The sequence below is a fragment of the Leuciscus leuciscus genome (genome assembly GCF_965113295.1).
Source record: "Leuciscus leuciscus genome assembly, chromosome: 20".
NCBI classification, from domain to species: Eukaryota; Metazoa; Chordata; class Actinopteri; order Cypriniformes; family Leuciscidae; genus Leuciscus; species Leuciscus leuciscus.
In genome coordinates, this window is record NC_138744.1 from 9451969 (window position 1) to 9472313 (window position 20345).

Here is a 20345-nt window from a genome sequence, read left to right on the forward strand (position 1 = left end):
TCCTACCTTATATAACAGAATCTGATCTGTTTATCCTCAGATGCGGTTTCTGTTATATGGATGTTGAGAACTTCCCTGCTGGGATATACAATGTCATCCCTACTACCTTCCTGCCCAAACAAGAAGGCCCATTCTTCCTGGACTTCAGCAGTGTCACTCCACTGCGCGTATCTCAGCTGCAATAACGGCTCGAGATCATCGGCCCGCCGGATTGTTCTGCAGACTGAACGGACACTGAAGATGCTTCAGCCAGTGCTTATTGCTCTCTACGGCACAAACACTCTCGCTTACCAAAATAAATAATCCCCACCCACAGATGGTTCCTGACATAGTGCCATGTTTGTCATGTTAGTGTGTGATAGATGCTCATGACAGTGCCATGCTCAGAGGAAGTGTGTTCAATCAGCCAAAAATACACTCCTCTTACAGTAGTTCTGCAGTCCAAAGTTTCATTCAGAAACAATGATGTGTGTGCACACTTGAACTGAAATGACTGTTTTTCACTCAGGAGACTTGCATTAAAGCAAGGCTGTATTTTAATGATGTCTGATGATTGATCAGAGGGATATGTTTTGTGTTCATACTAAGGGCTCTTCCTCTGGTCTGTTCCTGATGTCAAGGTAGAAAGACTGTCAGATGCAGGGCTTCTCTCTTTAGTGGGCAGAGAATGAGTGCACTTTTATCACAAAAAAAAAAGGAAGAAAGAGCGAGATATGCATCTATCTAAAGCATAATTTTTGTGGGTTTTTTTAGCTTCCCCCACCGCTCATCATGCGCATCAATTGTCAACTTGAATTGTTTATCAGTCACTATCTACCAGCACAGTACTGAATGTTTACAGAACATTATTACAATGACCTGGATGTTCTTACATCATCATAAAGGGACATGCATGATTGAGGATGATGTTCCGTATTGGGTATTGTACAAATGCTTAAAGTTCTTCCGTCTAACATGCTTTTTGATTTATGTTCATCTGCTCTGATGTATTTATTTGCAGAGATTAAAATGAAGGTGTACATGTCATCAGACATCCCATTTTTATAATAGAATTACCTTGGTGACTTTACAAAAACAAGTTTTTTTATTATATAACTACTTCTTACGGCATTTATTCTTCTTGGTTAATTTTTAGATATTTACATTATGGGTCTAAAACTTAACTTTTTGCCACACCTTCCAATGGCTGGTGACTTACCAAATTTACCAGTAATAAATATTTTTTTACCGGCCATGAAACTGCTTTTGCAAAAACAGGTGGTTAGACACCAACAGACAGAAATAATCTACCAGTGAAAATTCACAATTCTCTTTTCCAATTTCGATACCACAGCTAAAACTACTAGCCTAACTAATATAAAAGACAAGTAACTGTGGTTTTCAGGTAGAGACATTGAATAAAATAATCAAATGTAAAATAACACTGGACCGTCTTCACTGTATAAATTCAACAGATGAATCCTTATAAATGTTACAACAGTTATTCAATCAAAAGCAGCGAATGATTTTTTTCTTTGTCCTTATTAGGCTGCTGTCACTTTAATACCTAATACACTGATACTGACTCATCTTTCTCTTCTGTTTACGTTCACTGATGTCTCATAACCGACTGTTTACTAGGATACTCACCGAAACAGGCTTTTTTTTTGGTGTGAATTTGTCCACTCAAGCGCAAGAAGACATGATAGAGAGCTCAATTCACAATTCAGTGAATTTGCATATTCACAAAACTTTCCAGACAGCGTGCAACAAATTGAGTTCCCTTTCGCATCTTCTTGCGTCTTAATATTTAAATTGCCAAGGCTTAAACACTTGTGAAGATGCAGCGCTGGCCTGTCAACTGTCCCGAGCTTCGTTCACGCTCATGTTCTCACAACGTTGCATTGTTAGAATTCATAAAAGTGATACCGGTCAACTAGCGATTGACATATACTTGACATATATACTCCATATACTCGTCAGGGCCGATTTTTACTCACATTTGACACTGGGCAAGTTCTAATTTTAGGCTGTTTATGTTCATTTATTCGGCAGGTGCTCTTATCCGAATCAACTCAAAAGGTTCAAGGTTTATATATTGGCTGAATGTGTGTTCCCTGGGAATTAAACCAATGAGCTTGGTAGCGCCTTTCTCTACCATAGGCCTATATTTCTATATATTTATTTATATTTACACATAGACATACAATACCATTCAAAAGTTTGGGGTTAGTAAGTGTTTTTTGGAAAGAAAATAAGTTTATTCTGCATGTACGCATTAAATAGATCAAAAGTAATCAGTAAAGACATTTATAAAATTACAAAATATTTCTATAAAAAAAAAATGCTGCTCTTTTTAACTTTATTCATAAAAAAAAAAACAATCTGAAAAAATTTAGCACAGTGTCCTCAAAAATATTAAGCAGCACAGCTGTTTTCATCATTGCTAATGTTTCTAGAGCAATAAATCAGCATATTAGAATGATTTCTGAAGGATCATGTGACACTGAAGACTGGAATAATGGCTGCTTTGCCATCACAGGAATAAATTACATTTTAATATATATTAAAAAAAACCTTAGTGAGCATAAACTTAAAAAAAAAAATCTTAGACACCAAACTTTTTAATGGTTGTGTGTGAGTGTGTGTGTATTCCACAGAATGATCATAACTCGCATTTAACCTGGAAACGTTTTTATTGAATTTTTTATTATTAAGTAGAGAGATTTGACAGCACAAAAATAATGCAAGCCGGTACTCAAAACTCAGGTCGGCCGAAGCGGAGTGGCATTGCACACAGGGTTATCGACTCAGACTAATTACTTGACTAATAATTGTGCTGTAACTGTAAGTATCATTTTATTTCAGTCTGAAAACAATTACACAACTTTGTAAACAACAAAAGACTAAACACCATAAATCACTTAAATACTGCTACAAGGTTTCTTTTCTTACCAGCGTTTCTCAAAACGGCAACAGATCAAAAGAACTAACATTTGAGAAGAAAAAAAAAAAAAGAGACACAAGGTCACACAAAAACACAAAGCCTAATGACTAGACCTGAAACTGTGCCATCTGTGTCGAAATCAGTGCCTCCTGCACCACACAAGCTGGATGAAACATTCAGTAATCGTCTTCTTCATCAGTGCTGTACGTCCCCCACCGAGACCCATCAAAGGATTCCCATAAGCCTTCTGCCCCCTTCAGAACAGTGCAAGTACAGTAGATCCAGCTTAATACGCTACTTTCTGAACCATTGTCTCCCACAAAACTATTGTGAATCTATTGCTTTTTTCTATTTATATTGAAAATGATGATTGTTCTTTACGTAGAGAGACAAAAATGGAGCGTCATGCACACCGTCCGTCCACCCGTGTAGGGAAGCTCACACTTTTGGCTTGTGAAGGAAGGTGAAAGTGACCTGTACGGATCAGCCTGTAGCTGCTGCAGGTCTCCGGACGACGTTGAGAAGGTGTCCTGTGATGCAGTCGGTTGGCTTCACTTCCTCGAGAGTCACCGATGCAGCGCAGAGGTTCTTCAGATGATTTTGAGTCCTTTTTTAAGAGTTTATGAAGGACATGCAGGTGAGTCTGTACATGCGCAGATGTAACATTATTCTGCCACACAAATCTGACTGTATATTTTCCATGACAGTTACACAGATTTTAAAGACAACAAGTGGCATAAATCTACAGCATAACTAATCTCTTATGCAGCTTAATTAACAAGTGCTAACGTCATCCGTAAGTGTCTTCAGACTCTTTAGATCTTAACTGGAACGTGTGGGAATGTTGATCTCACAATTGATGTATTTTATTGAGATGTGTCATCTTTTCAAAGCTTAACCCAGTTCCATTCCCCTTCAAATGGGATATTTGCCTCCTCAGCACATCGTGTCATGGGTTTCTTTTCTCGCACCTGTGAGATCGAGTGAAAGTTCAGTCTGAAAGTTGGCGGAACATTCTAGACAGTGAGAGGAATGGACTGGGATGACACTGAAGGGGAGGACGAGTGGCTGCCAGTGCCTTTCCATAGCACACAGAAAGTGGATGAATACATCAACGCCGTGGGAATGTTGCGGTCACATGCCATCGAGCAGGATGGTGGATTTCTGGGCGTTTTTTCTGCCTTCATTTCGGCTAAGTTTTAGAGATAGCAGGCGGAAACGGCTATCCAGGCCAAAGGTTGTTTTAGTGTTGCTGATGCGATTGTTATTGAGAACGTTGTCCAGTACGGTCTCGGCACCTTCTGCTCTGTCACCTGTACACAACGAAGCTGATTAATCAACTACAGTAATTAAAGAGCAAAATATTATTATTATTATTAACATTTACACGTTAGGAAAACGTTTTTATCCAAAGCAACCTACATTGCATTCAAAGTATACATTTTATCAGTTCATGTATTTCCTGGAAAAATAACTCTCGACCTTGGTGCAAGTAATAAATGAAAAAAAAAAAAAAACTGTACAAAAATACACTGTGTATATATATATATATATATATGCACACACGCTTGTATTTATTAATATACATACAAATAAATAAAATGTTTCAATATAAAATAGATGTTTTGATTTTAATATTATATTGTACTACTAACCCTGATATAATTATGTTCTTGTATTCTAAATTATTATAATGCAACTAGTATTTTAAAAAACATTCTTATATATACTATAAATATATATATAGTACTGCTTATTTAATAGCATAATATATTACATATAATCATTTTATATATAATAAATAATAATAAAATGTTAATTATTATAAAATAAAGTCATGAGAAGGATATTATATATATATATATATATATATATATATATATATATATATATATATATATATATATATATATATATATATATATATATATATATATATATATACACACACACACACACACACACACATATATATATATATATATATATATATATATATATATATATATATATATTTGTACTAAATATACTCATATGTATTAAATTATAAAAATAATAATAAAATGTTAATTATAAAAAACAATGATAAGGATTTTTTTAATTTTTTTTTTATAATTATACTAAATGTACTCATGTGATTATATGTGAAAAATTAATATTATAATGTCATATTTTATCATTATTCTAGATATTTATATTCATGTGTAAATTAACAGCCCTGCTTTAAAAACATCACATTTTGGCAGATACACTTGTTTTGCACTTATTTAGGCACTGAAAAGCCATGCAGTTATCCATCAGTGAGATTAATGAACCCCCCCTAGAGGGCACAGGTGCAAGCAGGCAGGAAACCAAGAAAAATGGCATCGTCTCACAGGAGAAACAACAAGGCTTAATTCAATCCCTCACGTGCTAGTGCAGCGTTATTTGGGTCCCATCTGTCAACGCAAACGCATCTAAGAATATCTCACCTCTCTCTAGGTCACACTCGGGGGAGGATGCGCCGCTGCATTCGCTGCGTGGACCGAGGATGGGGGACATCAGGCTAAAATCAGACAAAGAGACGGTGCTGGGCAGGTCCAGACTGCAGGGGCGAGAGGAGGGGGAGGTGGAGGTTGGAGAGGCAGAGGAAAATGAGGATGAGGAGGAGAAAGGGTAAGGCAAGTCCAGAGGGCTGTTCGGCCCAGAACTGAAGCTACTGTTGGACTGAGTCTCAGAGTCTTCCTCTGACATCGCACTCGTGCTGCAGTTTTCATCCTCGTAGGACCCAGACGCCACTGCAGGAAGACAAAGGGAAAATCAGATTCTGGAACATGTAGATGGTCAGGCTAGTCTACACAGCTATTTAGTGAAATTATCCATTTGAAATTAAACTAATATTTTTATCATTGCTTTTCAGTATATATAAATCACAAGATATAATACAATACCATAATATAATCACAATTTCCCTTCACTCTGTCTGGCATCTTGGATGAAATTTGTTGCAAAGCATTCTGGGAATGGGGCCTTATAATTGTCCACAATGATTTTGCTGCCTACTGAGCATCTATGATGCCTAGAGTGCAGTCTAGATACAGTTTGTTGCATGGACTCACTTGATATTCCATCAGACTCCATCTTGAAGGCAGACAAGTCTTCACCAATGACACCGTCCCCCTCTGCACCCACACCTCTCTCCCGCGGGCCTATGACTGAAGAACGTCTGCGCTCATGGATCTCATCTGAGATCATCTCCAGGTTCCTGAGGGCTGACTTATATTCCCCTTTAGCCTGCGTCAGCTTGGCCTGGAGGTCATCCACATTCTTCTTCAGTTGCTTAAGAAGGACAAAAAACTCAGTTGACATTAAACAAGATATGAAAAAGGAACATGAAAAAGTATGGGCCAACACATACAGGTAAAGAGATAAAATTATAAAAACATTATTGAATAATTAAAAATATGCATTTATGTTTTCCATATTAAATATTTCAGAAGATTGTTTTTAGAGAATGTGTAAAATTAGCTTTCAAACTCCAAAGTTTTTCCTTGTCTTAAGCATAAGTTCTTAATTTATTCTTAAAACAATATAAAAAAAATTGTTAATGATAAATATTAAGAGTATAAAATAAATGTATAGATTTTGAAATTTTGAAATTATAAAAAAAATGACTAAAGATTATCTTTGTATTTATGATAAAGTGTATTTATCATGCAGCACTAATGAAACATCCATAAGTCATTTATAAGTACCTCAAGCTGCAAGTAATACTTTGCCTTCATTTCAAAGTAGGGCCTGAAAAAGAGAGTGAGAAAAGGCGATTAGAGCTACTGTAAAGGCCTATAAATATCATCGTACATATCACCATGGTAACCGTTTACATATGCTGACACATTAATCAAATGATGAGTGAGAGGATTAATAGGGTTTGTGATAGAGTTGAGCCTGCCGAGTCACCATCACGTGTGAGAAACCCACCTATAACTGATAGTTATGAGTTTAACATGAGCCTAGTCTCACAGACAGATCGCTGACTCTCGGCATAAACTAATTATGGACAAAAACTGCCAACTTAGAATGAAAGGTGCTATCTGACCGACATATAGATTGACTGACCCTTTAGATTGTATAGATTGTGAGAACTTTAGACCATAAACCTACTCTATAAAATAGACAATAACAGATGTGAATGCTTAGCCAATCCACTGCAAGTGTGCAGTCACCTTTTATTTGTTTCCATTCTGTGGCAGCAACATTTACGTTACTTTATTCAGCCGCTTTTATATAAAGTGACTTAAAGGATGAGTTCACTCCAGAATAAAAATGTCCTGATAATTTACTCGCATGTGACCTTTCCAACGTGACAAGGTAATGCGTGAAGTCGTGGACGCCCATCACAGAGCTAGTGCAAGATGAGCATTTGTGGTTAAAAATATATTTATTTTATTTATTTATAAAATGACCGAATGGTTTCGCTAGAAAGGACCCTTAATCCTCGGCTGGGATCGTGCAGAGCCCAAATCTTAGTACTCAAGGCTAAAATGAGGCTAAATTAGCTAAAGCTATAAATTAGTTTGCTAGCTGTGAACACATTGACCGTATAACTAGGTTGTTCTGCAAGATTTATCTCATCAAACTGTTGCTTGAACAAATATTAACTCCTAACCTTAGTGTAACATTTGCAGCATATCCAGATAGCATTACTGTTTGTCGCAATCAAATCCATTTGTGATTTTTCTGAACTCTGAATACATGAAGTCTAAACTTTTCTTAACATGTGATTGTGCAACTGAATGGACCAATGAAACTGGCTGTGGGGTTTGCGCTTAACTGGTTTGTTGGGAAAATTATCCGAAAAGAAAAATAACTGTAGAAAAAGAGCCTTTACGACAATGCACACTGGCACCCCCTGTGGCAACAATAAGAATGCAAAAAAATGTACTTGCGTAGAGATTGTTTTGGGCCTTAGCGTGGGTAAATCTGGGATCACTAGTAAATTAAAGGAACCGTATGTAAGATTGTGGCCAAAACTGGTACTGCAATCACTTTCAAATTACTGTAGAGCGGTGTATCCCCTCCCCCTCCCCCTGACTCGAGGTTGCCAGTTAGGCTGCAGGATCCAGCAGGAACGTAGGCTGCTACAAGGAGCTTCCAATGGCAAGTGACGAGTCCTACACAGTACGTTTTTTTTCGGACTTTGTCACCAAGTATTTCGGATTCATAACGAGGTCTTTTAGGTTTCGTAACGCAAGACATTTTTTATCCAACACTTTTGTAGCTGCAGATGTGGTAACTAGAGCAGAGCTGGCAACCCGGAATGCCGAAACACTACTGACTTCGTGATTGGTAGATAGGTGGAGGGTGGAGCATCAGGCCAAAACACAACATGACAACATCAACATCAGTTGAGGGCTGCAACTTCACTTTTAAATGACAATATCCGGGCCGGACTACTGTTGTCAGTGATATAAGTATTTGAAATGAACATGATTTCTTAATGTCTAGTGAAATATCAGGGCCATTTTATGATTAATTGAAATACATTTCTTACATACGGTTCCTTTAACTATAACAACAAAGTAAAATCTACATACAGTCCCCATAAATATACAACAAAGCAACCATCCATTGGCTGTTTAATGATCCTCATGCCATTTTTGTGAGCAATATGCATCAGACATGATAAGCAAAGACTATTACTTGCCAAAATGGTTTCATTGAATGCTTGTGCGTTTAACAAATTAATCGGTGCATACTTAGACTTGTTGATGGTGCGTTTGAGCTTCTTCTCCAGCTGTTTCATTCGGCTCATGGCGGCAGTGTATTTGGCAGCGGTCTCCTTGTGCAGAAGCTCACTGCGTGTTTTTATCTGCTCTGCCTCCATCACCTATAAACCAAAACAGGGATGTTAGAGTACTTCCTTGTTCACCTCATTCTACCATCCCACAACTTTGCATCACTCACTCGCTGTGTCGCGTGGTTGAGCATCTCCTGCCAGGCCGAGTCAAACTGCTTCTTGTCGTCCTCCAGCAGCCTCTGTTCAGCCAGGGCGATGGTCTCTTTGGCCGCCCGCAGTACCTCCGTGGCCCTGTGGAAGTCTTGCGTGGATCTCTGTGCTTCCAGCTGAGTCTAGGAAACAGGCAGAAGGCATTTCCATAAACAGAGTGCAATGCCACAGTAAACAACAATGTGGTAATCCATGAAGCAATTACGGCAAGAGATGGAGAAACTTTACTCATGCACAGAACTTCTTGTATGGTGACATATTAAAAGTCACCTTTGAACTTCCTTTATGGTGAATTAAAGCAAGCCATGCTAAAGACGTGCAAAACGTAATCCTTTCCTATTCCTTCACTTTTTAACTCTAATCTCCACGTAACTCCCACTGACAGAAAACCTCTGCGGAAACCTCTTACCGACTTAGCCACACAAAACAGGATAGGTTTTTAAACCAACCAATGGCAATGAGGCAGTTTCACACTTTGAAGAGATTTACAGCATCGAGAGAGATCATATAAACCAACTCAGAAATTTAGAGAAAATCATACCGTTCATTATGCCGGTAATTCATTCCAAGTTTATGTTCTGGATTATGCAGAATAACACTTACTCTCTATCTACAAATCTATCAACACACACAAGCACAAACAAGTGTAAAACATTATATGGTTATTTTTGAAATGACAGTTACATTTATTATACAGCAGTCATTCTGGATATGTCTGTCACCCAGGGAAAGTGATGCATATCTCTACTATAAGACCTTGAATGCTACGAGATTCAAAACTGAATGTGCACTATATCAGTCCAATGGATACGCAATAATCCCAGGGATAATCCTCTACCTTTCATCCAATCTGTCCTATTATAGTCTTTCATTCTTCATTTGAGACGGCTCAATTCATTTACTTTTTCTTTCCCTTTTCCTCCATCCCGTCTTCACTCACACACAGGCTATTTTTAGCTCAGGGTTTAAAGTTGACATGATGCTGCCGCATTGCCACAGAGAGCTGACAACCGCGGATCACTGCAGATGGCAGGACAGATCTCCAGTCCACACAGGGAAGGACACAGAAAGATCGAAGGGCTGGTGTAGAAAGTTGTGAAATGAAATGAAATAAAATAAAATATATTAAAGCCACAGCTAAAATGCGACATTTATTATAAAGCCTAATAAATGTTAAAATTCAAAATTGTAATGTTGAATGGCTACAATTGATGACTAAAATTGAGAAAATGAATCAATTTCATAGAGACATCAGTAGCAGTATTGGTATCTGAGATACTGGCCTTCATTTGTAAAAATAAAAATAAAAATCGCATTTAACAAATATTTAAAATATACTATCATTATGTTGTTTCTACATTCATTTGGAAATGTGAAATGATAACGATATAAATAATATTAAAAACTTGTTAGGTATCGTGATTAATTACAGAAAAATGTGCGATTAATTAGTAACTTTTTTTTAATCGATTGACAGCACTAGTGTGTGAACATAACCATAAAAAGACAACAATGAAGGTACAAAGTCTTTAAAATGGCCAGTACTTTTAAGAATTCAGCAGATATCAAAACTTTAAAAGCTTTCATGTTTATGCAGGGAAAAAACTTGTTAAAATATTCATTCAAATTGCGCTCAGAGGTACTCTTGAGGTCTAAAGTTATTTCCTGAGGAGTAGCGTGTTAATACTAACTGCTTCAAATCAGTTTCGCAGCAAAGAGAGGCATTGAAATAAATCACATCTAATATTTAACAAGCAGCACAAAAATGATTTGATTTCATTCCTGGAAACTTTTACACAGAGAAGATGATTATTAACTTTACTGCAATTGAATGGACAGAAAAAGTACTTCTCTTTGTTTATGGAAAAGTCTTATTACATCAAAGCTTCATCCTCTTTAAACCCCCCGATTTTTCTCCAGCTTTAATCAAATTCTGACCAAAAATAATGCAGAGACGACGGCCTCATAATGAGATGTTTTAGGTCGACGGTGACCCAGTTGACATGCTGTTTTGATGTCATTATGCCAGAACCAGGACAATTGGTTAAAGTCATTTGCAATGCTTTTGTACAACTCATTTGGACTGGCATAAAAACAAGATCATTTGTGGCTCTTTTTGACCTGGAGATCACCCCTCTCAAGACTAATGCTTTTATTGCTTCAACGCACACTGGCCTACTGGGACTTCGAGCTTAAACATGAGACTAAAGAGTTTATCTTATCAAACTTTTCTGTAGCAGAAAATAAACCATGAGCTGATTTGGGGCCAAAAGGGTTTCCTACACAATAAAACCCCAAATACATTCTCATTAAAAAACCAAGTGTAGCTTAATTATGTGATAAATATAGCCATTATGAAATTCTACAACTTATTCTTTAAAGCTTATTGACTGAAGGCGTTAGGCAGCAGAGGGGTTATGACTCATAAACTGATTGCAATAAAACTGCTTTGGGAACATGCGGTCACCATTAAACAGCTATAGCAGTTTACCACCAAGAAAGCATACATAATGTTTGCAAAATTGAATATTCCCATAACCAAAAAAGTTTTTTAAACATTTAAAAAGAAATAACGTTTCATAACTTAAATGAACCTCCAGAGCCAATCGCCAGGCTCCCTGGGAGAAGGTCACCCCACTTCTCCCAAAACCCAAATGGTCCCTTGCAGGACACCCATTGCACCATGGGACCATTAGCAAAACGTTCTAATAACATATTTTTGTGAGCTGGGAATGCTTCATAATATTACAATATATGTAATATAGTGTAAGCTTTTGACTTACCGACATTGGCCTTTTCGTGTACTATTAGTCTAATTGTATCCAACTCAATAATCAAATGTATGTGTCTTAGTAATAACAGCTAATATGCTATGAACGTCAACAATATTTAAGGCTAAATGTCAAAGCTTTAAACTAAGCATTTTCTGAACAAATGAACCACATTCTTTTTTAATTATCCCATTACAGCATACAACCAGGAAAAGCACAAACATTGCGATAATCCTGGCCTTAGGAAAACACAAGTTCACATTTAGGACATCTGAGGTAGTCATAAAGCGAAAGAATTTATATTCAAGCCATTCATATTTTTATGAGAAGGCTGCAGTGGCATTCCATGACACCCGTCCCGCACATAGCTGCAGGTGTTTTAGCTCTGCTGGCGGACCATCTGACAAGAGCGGTACCCGCTTCTCAGACTGAAGTGCTGAGTGAGACCATCGAAACCATCATTGGACATGACAAATCGTCAGCAGAAAGGTCCGTCCCTGTGTTCGTGTGCTCTGAGGACACATCACGGCAAAATGATTTCCATTGCTCTTCTAAAACAGAGCAGTTCAGTGTTATATCTAGAGTACAGAGTCTAACGTTCACAGCACTCAAGCATCGGCACTCACTTCCACACTCTACATTGTGGTTATATACTGATTAACCAAACACATGGCAAGCAAATCATTATGCAAGTTATTCATTCAGAAGTCTCAAAGGTACAACAGCAAAAACAGCCCGTTTAATTCTTAGGATCAGAGAAATAAACAGATTGGTTTTGCTGTACTATTAAGACCTCGATATTTTTTTTTCTTGCTTTTATTGGGCAAGTATGCATTAAATTTGAAAACTGACATTAAAGACTTTTATATAGTTACATTACAAAAACTTTCTATTCATCAAAGAATCCAAAAATATTAAGCAGCACAACTATTTTTCAATACTGAGCACCAAATCATCATATTAGAATGATTTGAGAAGGATCATGTGACACTGAAGACTTGGAGTAATGATGCTGAAAATTCAGCTTTACCATTACATGAATAAATAACATTTTAAAATATATTCAAAAAGAAAATTTTAAATTGTAATAATATTTCACAATAGAACTGTTTTTTACTGTATTGCTCATCAAATAAATGCAGTCTTGGTGAGCATAAGAGACTTCTTTCATAAATTAAGACCAAATTGACTTTCAAAATAAATATCTTCTTTTAACCCTTCAATCAATCGACTTCAATCAATCGAAATAAAGACTTCAATCAATCAATCAATCAATCAATCAATCAATCAATCAATCAATCAATCAATCAATCAATCAATCAAAAACCCTTTAAAACAAACAATTATTAACAATTATTAACAAAATAACCCTATAAAATATGCAACTTCATTAATTGAATTCGCCTTTAAAATATATTTCACGGCTCTTGATAATGAATGATAATGTTGAAGTCTTCACAAATCCATCCCAGCAAAATCATTTTTTACAAGCATACTGGAAGTACAGAAGCCGGAAAAACCAATGTACTGTATATATGAGAACGAGCATGTATGTGCATTATTCAGAGGAGCTCTTAATGAGAAATGTGTTCTGAATTATTAATATGAGAACAGTTCTGAAAAAACTTCAATCCACGAATCAGCAGACGTGCCATACGTGATGCTTATACGGTTTCCTGCATTCATTATACCTCATCACTGATTCCATCTAAACTCAAGAGTCTTCAGAGCTACAAGATTCTGACAACTGCTGCTGAAGCCTCGTTGACCATTGTATAAGTGTAAACTAGACTTTGAAGTCAGCCACTCTAAATACAGATTGCGAATAAGAAATCACATTTGTATGAGAAAATATGCGGCTAGATGAACAAGCTGTTCACTTTTGATCAAGAGCTTCTTACAGTACGGTTTCATGGGACAGCAAACTGACCCCTTTTAAAAACGAGACAAGGCCTTTTATTTAGAGAGACATTGGAATGCATCAGATCTGCGATATGTTGTAGTCTAAAACAGCCAGCTACTTCTCTGAATATAGCACATATAAATATATAAAGAAGAAAAAAAGGATGTTGTCTATTGCAGAAGTGATTTCAAACCAAGAACCAGCTCAGAAGGGGGAAAGAATTAGCTCTAAATAAGGTAACATTTGAATTAGGGGGATTTCCAGTGATGTTTGAGAAAAATAAAACTGGCAGAAGAGGTCATAAGTGGTTGTTTGAAGTGCTTTTCTAAATATACTGATGGCAATTCAGGGGGAGATGTTTAGACAGAGACAGTGCAGGGGTGGGGGGAGAGAGACATGAAACAGTTAAAGCTACACTGCAGTCAAGTGTTCACCGCAGAGAGAGAGAGAGAGAGAGAGGCTGATCATGCAGTGTAAATCCTGATATATCTGTTAAACATGAAAACCATAAATGTATACAGTCTCACTCTTCTCGGAATTTGGGTCAGAATATCCTGTCCACATAGACAAAAACAGAAATCACATAAAAATGGTATATCAATCAAAGACCAATTATAAAGATTATTAGTATTGTTACTAATAATAATAATAATAATAATGATCATCAAATGGCATAACAATTGTACAGCAAGCAAATATTAATTATAAAGATAATGATTATTATTATTATTTCAATAATAATTAATAGCATATTTGTGTATCAAGCAAATATTAATTTAAGATAATTATGATAAAGAATGATTATTTTCATAAAAATGATTTTAATAATAAATGGCATATTTGTGTATCAAGCAAAGATTAATAATAATGAATAATAAATGACATGCTTGTACATGTTAAGCTAAGATTCATTATAAATATAAATATTATTTTTATTTTATTATTATTAGTAGTAATAGTAGTAGTAGTAGTTATAAAAAAAAAAAGAAAAAAGAAAAAAGAAAGGGTTGGTTCACCCAAAAATTAAAAAATCATCTTCGAGCCTAAATTAAACCTGTTCATCATATAAAGTGATCGAATGCCTTCAGAAAATTTGAATAAAATGGCTCGATTAATATGGATTACTTTTACGATCAATTTATGAACTTTTTGAAGCGTCAAAGTGGTCAATGGATGGACAGAAAGCTCTCAGATTGCATCAAAAATATCTTCATTTGAGTTCCGAAGATTTTTCATTTTTGGGTGAACTAACCCTTTAATAATAATAATAATAATAATAATCATCATCATCTCATCTCTCTAGCATAATGCAAGACAAAACACTTCTTTCTAAAAGGCAACTGGTGTTTCAAATTAGAATAACCTGTCAGTATAAAATCTCATCCTTCAGAAGAGCCAAGACATTTTAAACCAGTTTAAATGAATCATCTCCACATTTTTCATTATAAAGGAGCTTGACAACCCAAACAGAACTGTTTCCATAAAAACACTTCTGTTTGTCCCTGAGGAAAATAACTTCAAAGGGCACATCGCTCTCCTTCACCACCAAGTGAAGCTGAAACTGAAGAAAATCAGGTGCTTTGTCAGTGAAATTAAATAGGCCACCAACAATTCTTCCTTCATGGAGTGAAAAGCACAATATTCTAAACTATCTTGCCCCAGTTTCAGAGCAGGTCAACTCTCCAGTTGTTACTGATTCAGTCAAATAAAGTTCACCAAGGGTTGTATACTATAAAATCAGAGGAACTTTGCTTTTACAAGTCAAAGCAAATGAGACATTTTACAGCCCTTTCTCCCCCCTTCAACACCCCTGGAGTTCACTAACCGAGTTAAACTGATAATCTGCTCTTAGAATAGCACAGGCCTTTGAGAAAAGGGAACCGAGAATTGAGCATTTAAACATTTGCTCTCTCTCTCTGCAAAGTCTTTTGCGCCTTGTTGAATGAAGCCAGCCACCTGTGACAGATCTAGAGGTAATGCTACTGTGCCATCCAGCTCATAGCAGATAACAAGCTGATAGCACAGCAATCTCCAGAGAGGGATACAAGAAAACACACTGCAGACAAAATGGTGGAGTGCCAACAAAAAACAGATGGTGTGTGGGTGAAGTTGGCTTTAGGAAGATAATATTGGGTTCTTGTTTTGATTTTCTTGGCCTCACCTGCCGTGCCACCCGTCGGGCCTCCCAGTACGGCTTCGATTCCTCCACCGCTTTTCCAATCTTCTTCACCAGCTCGTCCAGCTTTAAAGTGGCTTCCACCAGCACAGAACGAAACTTCTGCCTGGCATCCTAGACATGGACCAAACACCAACAATCAAATGGCTATGTTTAGGGATGCACAATATATCGATACCAGCTTATCGAATCTGTCGGTTTTGCATATTTAATTGTAATTTGCTTATTTTCTCTATTTGTATATTTAGAATACTTTTGCTGTCATCTAATGCTCACTTAGGAGTTGTTTACAATTTCAACCAAAAAACAGAAAACTTTTTATGCGTTTTGACCGTTCATTTACTGGACAGCAGTGTTTTGGGGGCCTGAAAACGGAAACTTTTGAAAACGTGCAAGTTTTTTAAAAACGATACTGTTCTCTTCTCTGTGTAAACTACAAAAACGATTTTGTGAAAACTGTGACGGAATGCACATGCTTATTCATGTTCAGTCTATAGTAGTTTCTTTGCAAAGTGACATCGCCATCTACTGGTCTGGCAACATAATACAGCGTATTAGTCGTTTTCGCTGATCTGTGAAGGACGGGGATCGTTTTGACAATGTTGTCGTCTGTATGTGAAAAACGCAAAGTAAAAACGTTTCTATTTTTAGTACATCATTGTCGTTTAAACGCAAACTCAACGTTAATCTTTAAGAAAAAATGTGTTAATTACATTTATTATTAATTATGATATCAAATGGCATACATTTTTTACATCAAGCAACACAAAAAAAAACAAATAATTTAATAACACCATTAAATAAAATTTAGCAAATCTCAAAATGAATTTCCATTTTTCAAACTGTACTATTATAATTTTGTAATTCAAATTAATTTGTAGAATTTAATTAAATTTATTTATTTTAAGTCATTTAAACAAAATATATAATTTTAATATTGGCATGTGCAGTTATGTGCAGTTTTGAGTTACTTCTTTTATGAAAAAAGTTCTTGATCAAAAGTGATGCAATAAAATCTATGCAGACTTGAGATGGCACAAACAAACATTATAGAAATTACCACACTGATTTATGCTGACAACATCTGAAATCAATTGAGTAATTGGAAACACAAGCAATGCTACGTATAATTATATTATGTAGCCTATATAATAAACATTAAAAACAAGAATTATACAGTGAAATGACTTGTGCCATTTGGATAGACTTTTAAGATTTCAGCTTGTCATGGCATTATGGTCAACTGCTTTGCATATAAAAGGTGCTATACATAAAAAGGGAATAAAATCAGTTTATCTGTAATCAGATTTGCAAGAAGATCTGTGAAGATGTCTGAAGGACATGGAAAAATATGCTTTTCGCTTGAGTTGTAAACAAGCTTTTTTCATAAATGTAATTAAATCATTATTTTCCATTTATTGCCCAAGGCAAAGCAATTAGATTAAATCCAATTCGTCAAAACACAGATTGATTATTTGCAGCACTTGCATTCCAGGAAAAAGAGAACACCAAGAGTTAAATCTTTAGTCCCCTTTGAAGTGCAACATGGCCAGTGACGCAAAAGCAACACTAATTTGGTTGACAGCCAAATAGCTCAATTATGGGATTCTCAGAACAATCATCAGAGTTGCACTGGGTCACGGAAGTCTGCATAAACAGTGACAACTATACTGAACTTTCTTAACTTTTTGGGTGTAGGCTATTAAATAGGGGTTGTACAGACTAGTCAATTTTAATGCTCTGCTATGATGCTTTAAGCTTGACGTCGACTAGTCGCGCTGATCATGTGGTTTTATTAAGTTATTAAGCAATGTCATGTAGTTGTGTGTTATAATGAACACTAGGAGATACTTGACGCACGACAATTTTCCCCATTTGGCCAAGCTTTGCAAAAGCTACTTGGCTGTTCCAGCTACCAGTACCCAAGCGAGAACCATCTACCAGTACCCATCAACGATTAGTCGACGTCGACTCGACTTTTCCAGATAACAGTGGACTTCAAAAAACAAAACAAGCCAGAAGCTTTCCATTGTGTTTTAAGAAGTTTAGAGATATCCTAATCAATAAAGATCTATAAAAATCTTCACGGCTCTTCCAACTCTAATATTACTATACGGTTATGTGCCCTACTTCATTTTTATCTGCAGGAAACAACTTGCTAATATGTTCAGTGTGTTTTTGCTTCAGGAACTGGACTGCCAGAGAAATCAGCAAACAGGCGATTTTAAGACATTTTGAGAAAGTATTTCTCTTTCGGCCTCTTTTTGACTCACAATCAGACTACAGACTAGCTAAATCATTTTATTTAATTATTAAATAAGGACATGCCTAAACAATGAACTCAGTGGCATCGGGACAATTCAGTGCGACCAAACTGACCACATGACTGATTCTGAACAGCTGAGTGTGTTTTTGTCTAAACATGTCCTTGTTTACTGCATGCTGCATCTCTCAGAACTGCGCTGGACTCTACTAAAATAATGCTCTGCATAACATTTTTAAAGGATATGAATGCCAAATATCAACACAAATATCATATTCCTTGTCATTTGATTTTTTTGGGCATAAATTAAAACTATCCAAACATGAAATCTTTCATCAACTTTTTATAAGTTTACTTTTTATAGTGAGTCCATTGCATAATCCTGATATTATAACACATTCTGTTCCTTGGTGTGCCATGGTACAAAATCCAAACTTAAGACAGGTGACTTCTATTAACAATTTACCAACTGATACATTTTAAGAAACGAGAATATGGCATTATCATGTTAGAAAAAGAATAATTGAAATTCCTCGCAAAAAAAAAGATACATTATATATAATGTGTGTGTATGCATACAAATGAAAAAAATACCACCATCAATAAGCTGTCCAAATGGGCTTTGATTTATTAATTAGATAAAATTATATTTATTCTATAAAATATTATTTGACCATTCATTCAGACCAAACTTTTGGATGTTGGATCGTGCAATCATACCTCAAGCTCAGTTTCACATCTATTGATGTCATCTGTGGACTGGTTCAGCTTCTCAAGCTCTCCCTGTAAAGAAACCCCAAGAGTCAGAAATGTAAAATAGAGACATATCCCATTGAGGGATTCACTTTCATATGGATCTCATAGACTGCAGTAGCCCAAAGGAGAGAGAGAAAACTTGCTTGATGCTAAATGCACATATTTAGACTGACCTCTAATAAGCAGCAGGGCTCTAAAAGTCAACAAATGAAGTGTTGCCATTTCCGCTTATGTTTAATCAACAATACAAATCATAAAGTCGATAAAATGTGGACAATCTCGGATTGCAATTATTATTATTACTTCATAACTGCGAGTAGCCTACTTGACATCCATAGCATAAAGAAGCATGATCAATAGTAATAGCCTCGCAGTTGTCAATTTATATTCGCTATATTTCCACCCGGGTTTCTTGACTTTTCCCGGTGATTCTCCAAATGCATTTCAGATGTATGCTACTAAAGTAGGCCTACATCAAATCAAATGGATCTGGATTCTCTTTGCGATAGAAACAAAACCCTGGCGTCGCTTCTTACACGCGTATTTGTGTGTTTTGTCAGATCAGGAGGCTTGTTTTTCCAGCGGGATCTGGCAACACTGAGGCACCAGTAGCCTACACTCAGTAACCTACCGCAGACGAGCCGACAATAAAAAGCAAGTTGCGCCGAATTAATCAATAATTCCCCCTCAGTGTCAAGGAGCCAATAACATGCAGTCACCGATAAGCAAAATGTGATATGAAACCAATCAATTAGGCCAACTCAATGTGTAATAAGTGTGTTTGAAATGATCACTCTTTTCATCTCATTTGATACATTGACATGCACAAATATCAGTGACAATTTACCTGAATTCTCGGGTCTACCTCCTCTTCTTCGGGTGATTCAAATTCTTCATCCGACCTGTTCTCCTTGTCGGAGCTGTCCATTTTATTGTATTATCTTGCACAAAAAATAAATAAAAGAGATTTCTAATTTGCGCCCGTTAGAGACTATTACACACCAATCGCCGATATCATTCCCCGACACTGTCCGGATTCCTCATTTAAATAGAGAAATAAAGAGACCCAGGCGCGTGTCTGGATTCTCACACACAGCTGTGCTGAATGGGAGCCGTGTGAAGTCTATGGTGAAGACAAGGTGAAGTCTGTCCCCGCCCCCTTCGCTTTCACACACTCTCTCTCTCTCTCTCTCTCTCTCTCTCTCTCTCTCTCTCTCTCTCTCTCTCTCTCTCTCTCTCTCTCTCTCTCTCTCTCTCTCTCTCTCTCTCTCCAACACTTATGGGCAATGAGTGTCACATTGTTGGCGATGACAAAAACGCTTTGTCTAAATAAAGAGCATAGGCTTCCTCTGTTGGACCTGAGTGTATAGTGTGCAGGTGTCATTCCACGAAATATGTTGCCCGTTGTGTACATCATGAATATAAAAACGGTATAAAATTAATAGGCCAGCTGACCAAACTTTAAGGCTACGTGTTTTATAGCCAGTTTTCTGCAAGTGAGCAAAAAAATCCAACTTTACTGTGTTTGTTTTCTTTCTTCGTGAGGATGTCCAGGGGATGC

The 20345-nt window shown here is 36.5% G+C and overlaps 2 protein-coding genes across 2 annotated transcripts in view; one reads left to right on the plus strand and one right to left on the minus strand.

The window, feature by feature from the left end:
- capn7 (calpain 7) overlaps window positions 1-2968 on the plus strand; it is an 18761-nt gene extending 15793 nt beyond the window's left edge. Inside the window, exon 21 of the mRNA XM_082148724.1 lies at window positions 41-2968. Coding sequence (XP_082004850.1) covers window positions 41-185 — 145 coding nt within the window. The 3' untranslated portion in view covers window positions 186-2968. The remainder of the gene's footprint in view (window positions 1-40) is intronic.
- On the minus strand, window positions 2825-19911 carry sh3bp5b (SH3-domain binding protein 5b (BTK-associated)). Its single transcript, XM_082148725.1, has 9 exons — window positions 19632-19911; window positions 18749-18811; window positions 15751-15879; window positions 8873-9037; window positions 8665-8795; window positions 6661-6703; window positions 6025-6244; window positions 5398-5703; window positions 2825-4239 (listed from the first exon to the last, which is right to left on the minus strand). Exons 1-9 carry the CDS (start codon window positions 19710-19712, stop codon window positions 4061-4063), a joined length of 1317 nt encoding a protein of 438 aa, XP_082004851.1. The 5' UTR covers window positions 19713-19911; the 3' UTR covers window positions 2825-4060.
- Window positions 19912-20345: the final 434 nt, after the last annotated feature.

Bases quoted from the DNA above. Each gene is read 5' to 3' on its own strand.
- sh3bp5b (XM_082148725.1), bottom strand. From the start codon at position 19,712: ATGGACAGCTCCGACAAGGAGAACAGGTCGGATGAAGAATTTGAATCA. The intron at 15,880-18,748 runs GTATGATTGCAC...GTCCATGTCTAG, and splicing joins GATGTGAAACTGAGCTTGAG to GATGCCAGGCAGAAGTTTCG. The intron at 6,704-8,664 runs GTATGCACCGAT...TCTCTTTTTCAG, and splicing joins CGCACCATCAACAAGTCTAA to GCCCTACTTTGAAATGAAGG.